At 55.7% G+C, this 8,438-nt stretch overlaps 1 protein-coding gene across 1 annotated transcript; it reads right to left on the reverse strand.

The window, feature by feature from the left end:
• Positions 1-97: 97 nt before the first annotated feature.
• Positions 98-6,451, reverse strand: RNF113A (ring finger protein 113A). Its single transcript, XM_026059262.1, has 10 exons — positions 6,312-6,451; positions 5,904-5,983; positions 5,682-5,786; positions 4,272-4,379; positions 3,546-3,655; positions 3,225-3,331; positions 2,654-2,743; positions 1,665-1,758; positions 749-855; positions 98-227 (listed from the first exon to the last, which is right to left on the reverse strand). The coding sequence occupies exons 1-10, from the start codon at positions 6,409-6,411 to the stop codon at positions 154-156; spliced, it is 975 nt and encodes a 324-aa protein (XP_025915047.1). The 5' UTR covers positions 6,412-6,451; the 3' UTR covers positions 98-153.
• Positions 6,452-8,438: the final 1,987 nt, after the last annotated feature.

The raw sequence follows: 8,438 nt of genomic DNA on the forward strand, positions 1-8,438 counted from the left end.
GAGTCCAGCTTCAGTCAGGACRCTGTTTTAGTAACTGCTGGTTGGATAAACAAACACTGGCTACAGGTGCTGAGCCCGAGGCAACCGCTGAAATCAGTGCGTTTTTTTCCATGAAACTTTATTCAGCTAGATACAAAACAGGGTGCTTTGCTATTATGGATCATCTGCATGGTCTGAATGATCTGACTCTTCCTCACCCTTGTGCTTTTCCAGTTTTGCCATAAGTTCTGAAAAACAGGAAGAGCAGGCATGAAACTCCAGGTGAAGAGGGGTATCCAACAGCAAAGCAAGCTATTCAGGACCTGTAAATACTCATCTCTTCAAAAACCAAGGCAAATAAATAACTTTTGATAGCTGCCCAAAGGCTCCACTAGGAGCTACCACCATTCACTGAGTGCAGAGAATCAGCTGCTGCAGCCAGTCTTTCAGTGCGTTACTGACCAGCCAACTAGTGTGTCCAACAAGCTACTGCCTCCACTCCGCCAGCACATTCCCTCTACCCTCCCWAAAAGTGATTCTCCCAGAATTCCCCATCTGAGCAAGCACAAACACCCATTTTACACTTCCAAACCCTGTCAGACCATGATTTAAGGTCTCCCGGCACTAGAAGCTCTGCCTGTGGCCAAAAGCTGTGAGCTCCAGCCTAYGGCTAGGCTGAACATCAAGAGGTTACGGACATCAGGAGCTGGTGCCGTTTCTGCTCCAGATGCTCCTACTGAAAGCCTTCTSTCCCACAGGAGAGGGTTACCTTTTGCTGGGTTGAAGACACCATTGGTTTGCTTGTCACACACATAACAGCGTTGGGATTTGCGATAGTGTTGGAGGGCACAGCTCTCACAGAAGTAGTGCCTGCACCTGCAAGGAGAGACAAATGCTATTGCAAGTCACCAGATAAAAATCATTGTATCCAAGAGTATAACTGACCCATGACTGACTAGCGAGCCCCTCAGGGTGCAAAAGTGAACTGCATGCAAAGCTGCCTCTGCAGCAGAAGCCTCCACTGTCCCCGTGAAAGGTATTTCAGCATCACTTGGCTGATGTGGAGGGACTGTACAGAGCCATCAGTGAACTCTTCTAGAGAAACCACAGATGCAAATGCTGCATTTAATAGATGTGGCTCCATTCCCTGGGATGGGGGAAGGAAGGAAGGCGAGGAAGGAAGGGGAGCGTGGAGATACCAGGTACCCAACAAGACAGTGAGCAGTGTGGGAAAGGTGTGGCAGGCAGGATGTCACATGTGAAGCCCACTTTGTCCCCAGCCTGCTCCTTATTCTGGGTAAGCTCTTTGCTTCCCCATGCTTTCATTTCTCAGTTCACACAGAGTCACATTCAGCGTTTAGGAGGAACAAAGGAAGCATGAGAACAGGATCTCAAGGTTCAGGGGAAAGATGATTGATGAACTAAGGCACCATTTGTGGAAGTCTAAAAGCCCCTGGGCAACGAAAGCTTGAAGATTCCCTTCCAAGGAGCTGCTACAGATGCAGTTATGAGACTCCCTGGATATCAGAGGCCAAGATTTCACCTACCAGAAAAGCCAAGCCAGAGATCAAGCAGGTTCCACCCACCAGCCTGTGAGTATTGACTGTATTTGCCTAGACACTGAGTGACCAGTGGACTCAATCTACCACAGACCCTTGGTTTCCCGTGCCAAAACAAGCACTTACTTGGTGACCACGGGGTTCTTGAAGGAACTTCTRCAGATGAAGCATTTGAAGGGCATATCCTCCTCATCACTGCTCACCTCATAGTTTTCCTCATCTACACAAGAGAAAGTTAACCAGACTGGAGCAACAGTAGAGGCAGCCAGGCCAGCCCATGCGTGGGGCATGAAATATTAAACATGGAGAGAGAACAGCATGTGGGATTGAATTTCTGCTGGAAACAATAGAGCTCTGGCATCTGGGTGTCACTGATGTCAGTAACACGCGTGGGACTGAGATATAATTAGGTCTAATGAGCCATCGTGCTTGTTGCTCATCTCACGAGCAAATTCTTTTCTGTTTCRCCTACTCGCTGCTATAAACAGCTATTTCCTCCGGCCCCCTCCTAATTTTTTTAGATTTTTCCCAAACCAGCTGCTGCCAAACTCTTTGGTTCCAAATGAACAGAGGACACCTCCTTTCCCTCAACTGCACAGAGGTTCACAAGCAACACTCAGCTGCAGCCTTGGGCTGCAGCCACAGACACTGTGAGAGAGAAATAATGCTGTGATGCACCATGAAAGCGCCCCAGCTCCTGTGTAGCTGGAAGGCAGGAGATGATAGCCGCAACTCCTTGGCGCCACACAGCTCACTTCTGGGGCCCACATAATAGCAGAGTGCTATGTTCTTCATAGAGGGCAAGAGCAAAGAATTCACCCTGGTGGCAGTCACTGGTTATCTGAAAACAGCAAATTTGCTCAGCACGCCCAGTGGTTACCGGCCCTAAGATAATCCCGCAGCAGGGAGTTCCACAGCTTTGTGGAACAAGGAGTCCTTTCTGTCTAATATTAATTCATCAGTGGCCCATGCAGTTCGAAGCAGCAAAGGACCCATTTCCTTCTTCCCCACCCAGTATCCCAGTAAGTCATGTTCACTCTAGAACATGAGAGAGGGCAGGACTTTGTAGCCTCACCCAATGTTAGCTCAGGGAGAGAAGAGGGCTGGTGTCGTACCATTGACTCCGTAGCGGCCTTCATCCAATTCCCGTTCAATCTGCCAGCCGTGTTTGTAGTCTGAGCGATCGTGGAGGAATTTGCAGCTGTCTGAGCAACACAAAGAAAGAACAGTTAACACTCTTCTCCTCCTTCAGCTAGCTCTGTTGCCTAGCTGTTAACAGGACACCTCATTTAGGGGCAGCCCAAGCATCATGCTCTGTACGCCGCAGCAGCAGCTCCAGGATTTATACACATGAGAAGAGAGTCACAAGCTGCAGCAGAATAAGTAACAGAAAATCCCACCGCTTCACTTGCGGAATAACCTGTGGGAGTGTGGCTCACCAGACCATCCCAGGGATCCTTCTGGATCCTCCGCTGGCTAGAGGCCATCAATTTTCAGAAAAGCCAATACAAATACCAAGGCCATATATGAAACAACTTTGCAACAGCAACTGCAAGCAAGCCCAAATGCCCATAAATCAGCAACTGAACATTGTAGTGCCACACACATGGGTTCACAGGCTGGRCACTCATTCCTTCTGCATTATCTGGGGCGGCACGTGGTCAGCTGCAGGCAAGATCTACTCACCTCCAAAGCCGCAGAACCCAGTTTCCTTGTAGTCCTTGCAGATGTCGGGCTGGTAGTCCCATCGCACTGTGGCTCGCAAGTGCTCTGGAGCACGGATGGGTCCTTTTCTGAAAGGGTGGGAGAAGGCTCAGGCCGGGTGCGCAGCTGCAGTGGAGAAGGCCCCTGGGGGCCTGGTCAGAACCAGACACCGGACTTGTTAGACAGAAACAAGATGGTAATAACAGCAGAGTTCAAGCCCCAATGAGGTGCCTTTGGGGATGGTGCCTGAGCTCCTCTGTGGGTGCTGTGGGTCCCACTTCTCCAAGGCTCATCCCAACCTACCTCACCATTCCTGAAGAGGCATTTCCCATTGATGTGTCCTTGGGTTTCACATACTTCTGATAGTTGTTAATACCACGGTAAATTTTATCATCCTCCTTTCCTCTCAACTCCTAGGAAGGGGAAAGAAAGGTGATTAAGGGTCAAGTGACTCAGAAGAAGAGTCATGTCACAGATAAGCTCTCACCTCTCTGTCCCCAATCTCCTTTCCCAGCCCTGTCTTCCTTAACATCAAGAGGCCAGTAAAGCCAGAAAGTTCCCCTATTTACAAGGGAAACACTCTTTGCCTCTCAAATTTCCAGGGAGGAAGATTTCCTCATATTCATGTTTCAAGACTTCTTGGTGCTCCCGAGATCAGAGATGGCAGAGGCCTGGCTCCCTACTGCAGCTGTCAATGCTTTTTCATTCCAGCCGCAGTGCGCACGTCTCTTGTTCCAGGCAATTCCATCCTGGTTCGTAACATGCCTCCAGTCACAGACCCCCCTTAGACACAGATCCTCTGAAACACACCAGGCTCCAAGTGCTAAACTGACTGGAATAGCAGATCTGTTAAACATGGGGGGGCTCTGTCTCACCACCTGCTTCTTCCAAAGACACCTCACGTGCCCTGGAGCTGCGCAGCAGATCCACAAGACTCAAATGCTTCTTGACATGCGGGAGAAGCGGATGGTTAAAGCACACACACACCTGCTGCAGAGCGCTGGCTGTTACAGAGCAATGCTAACTGACCTCCTGGATTTTCTGGCTGCGTTCGAAGATGGCCTGGGCATCTTTCTCCTTCTCCGTGTCCAGTTCATACACTGCTGTGGCCCCCATGTCTTCTGGGCCAACAGGTTTCTGAAAAGCGAGAAGTACATGTGACAACAGTGAAGACAAAACCTGTATAGGACAAAGAGCTCCTTGGCTGCTTGGAGGGTCAGTCACAGAGCAAGAAGTAACCAAGCACTGGACATGGTCTCCTTTACCTTCCACCAGTTTCCATCTCTCATAGCACCTGCCTAAGAGACACTCCCATGGGCCAGATCTCTTATATCCAGCCCAGTTTTTGCAGAGACCAGAATGCTAATTACTGTTGGCTCCCRAGCTTAGCCTGCAAAGGGGGGGAAAAACACCTGTCCTCATTTTGCTCTTTCAAGCTCAGCTTTGGCTTAGCTGGAAACTGAACTCGGATGTCCCATGTCTAACGTTCTAATCATGAGACCATCCAGCCCACACACAGGATGTCACGGCTGGATTTTTAACCCAGCTGTGGGTGGCTTACAGGCAGTTTTAGTTAATACAATGATCTGGTTTAGATTCTTGAATACATTAAATAGACACCTATTCCTGGGTTTYGTCAGATCTTCAGGAACAGCTGCACAGGAACTTAAGAACAATTTCAACCAGACTCAATTAAAACCAAATCCAGCTTATGTGCCAAAAGCTCCTGGAGCCCCAAAGCTGTCATCTGCTCCTGCACCATTCCCATTCTCCTACAGCAAGCAGTGCTGACAACATGTTGCTCCCCTGGGCAGCAAAACCGACTTGCTTATGGAGGAAAGAGAAGGAACGTCAACATCACCAGCRAAGTCCTTGGGATTTCTAGAGTTCYTCTCTATTTTCACTGTATTGTTGTCGCACAACTAGGGCACTGGATTACCAGGACCCCCAGGAGCCCCCAGCTGTCMCTCCCAAGAAAACAATGCCTCTCTCTATAACTCTGTTACCCCATCACCAGTTACACAGACAAAGATGGGAGTCCTTTATAAATCACCTTGAATTCTTTTGAGAAGGAAGGGGGTCCAAAACCTTAAAACATGAACCCAAGACCAGGGCAAACCTGGTTCAAGCACCTTTTCTAGTGAAAATTGTGTGTGATGCTGGACAAGTCCATCTTGGGGTTTTAGTTCCCACATCTACGGGGTAAAGACCAACCTCAGATGGTCTCTGAGGATGCAGACAGTATCAGGAGAATAAACCTAGCATGAGGTGCTTGAGCATTAAGTGAAGCAGCTGGGAAGCGCCTCTAGAGAAGAAAACCCAAAAAAACAGGACTGGTTGATCCCCTATTCAGCGAGGGGGATGCTCCCTAGGCAGGGCAYGATCAGCCAGTCCCACATGGCGTGGCACCCCCGGACCACATCCCTGCCCAGTCCTTACCGCCGACCTTGTCGATTTGTAAGTGACCCCRATCTCCTTTGACTGATCCTCCTCGTCGCTGCTGCTCAGCGCGTACGCGGGCTTTTCCCTGACGCTTCTCCTGGTCTGAGGAGCAAGAAGAGGGCAGGTGTGAAGGAYGGCAGGGCCCAGCACCCAGCGTGGGGCTCGGCAGGCAGCGGGGCGCCCGGGCAGGGCAGCGCCCGGCGGCCGCGGCTCCCTTACCTTCTGGATCATGGGGTTGGGGGTGTCCCGCCGCCGCTCCTTCCGCACCACCGTGCTGCCCTCCTCGCCGCTGCTGCTCTCTGCGGGGCAAAGCCCGGGGGTGAGCGGGCGCCGCGGGGCAGGGCCCGGTGGGGGCCTCCCCCGCCACGGGCAGGGCCCAGCCGGGCTGACACGGCGCGGGAAGGCACCGGGCCCCCCCCGCGGGGCAACGGAGAGGCCTGGGAGGAGGGCGGGACCCCCCCGCGGCCGGGCCCGGGGGGCAGCGAGCCGCCCGGTGCTGTGGTACGGCCCCGCCGCCGGGAGGGGGGAGCGGGGCGGTCCGGCGCAGGCCCTCCCTCCCCTTCCCTCCCCGCCCCGCCGCAACGCAGCGGCCCCCGCGGCCCCCCTCCGGCTCGCGCCGCCCCTCACCCCGCTCCTGGTCGCTGCTCGGCCGCTTGCGCCGGCCACGGCCCGCCGCCGGGCCCCGCTTCTTGAACACGAAGCTGCACACGGAGCCCTCGTCCGCCATTTTGCGCCGCCGCCCGCTGCCCACGGCGCAGAGAGACAGAGCGGCCGGGGCGGCGCCGCCGCGCAGCGCCCCCTGCGGGCGGGGAGGACCAGTCGCCCCGCCCCCCGCGCGTGACGTAGCGCGCCGGGAGCGGCGCCCCCGGGAGGGGAGGGGAGGGCGCCCCCCGTCGGCGGGGCGGGGAGCAGCGGCGGGGGCCGGGTTTGGGGGGGCTGAACCCCCCCTGGGGGCCCCGGGGGGTCCCGTTGTCCCCGTCCCCGTCCCCATCCATCTCCCAGCGACGCTCGGCCTGCGCCAGCGGGGCCTTGCGCGTCGCCATAGCAACGCGGAATGGCGCCGAGCTGGGCCCCTTCGAGGGCGAAGGGGGCCCGGCCGTGGGCCGCCCCGCGCGGGCTCCCAAACCGCCCCGCGGGCTGAGCCCCAGCCCCACGGCTGCTGCTGGCATCGGCAGCAAGCGGGTCCGCGTGGGCATGTGTGTGAGGGCGCACGCGTGTGTGTTTGCATGTGCACGCATGGGCACACGTGTGTCTGCGTGTGCATGGGCAGGCGTACGTGGACGTGTGTGTGTCCGTGTGCACGCGCACGCATGTGTGCGCATGGGCACGAGTGTATCCGTGTTCATGCATGTGTGTGCATGTGCACATGTGCATGTGTGCATGCATGTGTGTATGCATGCATGTGCGTGCACCTGAGTGCACGTGTGTGTGCATATGCTTGTGTGTGTGCATATGCATGTATATGTGCATGCACAAGTGTGTGTGTGCATGTGTGTGCACATGTGTGTGTGTGCATATGTGTGTGTGCATATGCCTGTGCATGTGTGTTCATGTGCATGYATGTGTGTGTGCATGCATATGCATGTGTGCTCAGGCATGTGCATGCATGTGTGTATGCACACGTGTGTGTGTGTGTGTGTGTGTGTGTGTGCAGCTGGGAGGGGGCCCCGCAGTGTTTCCCACGCCAGGCAAGCAGGCGCAGGAAGGGCTCCAGTGATGGGGGGGGGGGGGCTCACACTCACACGGGAGGTGGCTCAGGCCCCAGCCCTGCACCCATCCTCACCCCCGGGTGGGGGGGCAGCACCTTTCCTCGCTTGCTGCAGGTTTCCGGCGCGCTGCCCCCTCTCCAGGGTGGCGCGGTGAAGCCATGGACGCTCTTTTCTCCCCCATGCCCAGATGGACATGGGCTCTGCAGCCCTGCCAGGCTCACGCTGTGCGATACGTGTGATCATGCATGTCGCTGGGGCTGGATCTGCTTGGCAACAGCTAATTTTACTATCAAGTGAAATTCCTCTTTTATTTGCTCTCGGTGGCAGCCGGCCTTTTCATCACAGATGCAATTTGGGCAATGCGGAGCGGCAGAGGTGATAAACGGTGTCACTGCCGTCTCCTTGGCCGATAAGCACCGCCATAAATTCCTTAATCGTATTTTTTGCACTGGGGATGACGGCAACGCTCACCTGCCTTTGCGGCTGGCTGCTCAGCCCAAGCACGCAAGGTTTCCCGGGCTGCCGGCGGCTCCGTCGCGCCCCGGCGCTGGCTGCAGGAACGCGGGGCCGTCGCGGGCCCGTCCGTGCATCAGCTGGGCGCGGGCGCCGGGCGCAGGCTCGTGGCCTGTTTCGAGCCCGTGTCAGGCTCTTTCCAGCGGCACCGCTCTCCTCCTCCTCCCCTTTCTCTGCTCGCGGCCATCCCTTCTCCCACGGCTCGTCTCAGCCTTTGCCCCGGCGGCCTCCGAGTTCCCTTCGGGTTTTAACTCTAAACCTATTTGCTCGTAAGTCTTTTTGGCCGCTTTCGGGGGAAATTCCCGCCCGCCGAACTTCGGCCTCTCCGTCCCACGCCGCAGCGGCGATGCGGCTCCGGCCGGACGCGGCGATGCCTTCGATGGCCCCGTGAAAACCTGCACCCAGCCCGTCTCCGGCACCAGCTCCCGCTCGCGGGAAGAAACCCCGATTCCACTTTGCCCCCCAGAGCAGCTCGGGGCGCAGGGATCTCCCTGGCCGGGGGGTACGAGCAGGGATCTCCCTTGCCAGGGGG

The sequence above is a fragment of the Apteryx rowi genome, unplaced genomic scaffold, assembly GCF_003343035.1.
Source record: "Apteryx rowi isolate R43461 unplaced genomic scaffold, aptRow1 scaffold_154, whole genome shotgun sequence".
Classification (NCBI taxonomy): domain Eukaryota; kingdom Metazoa; phylum Chordata; class Aves; order Apterygiformes; family Apterygidae; genus Apteryx; species Apteryx rowi.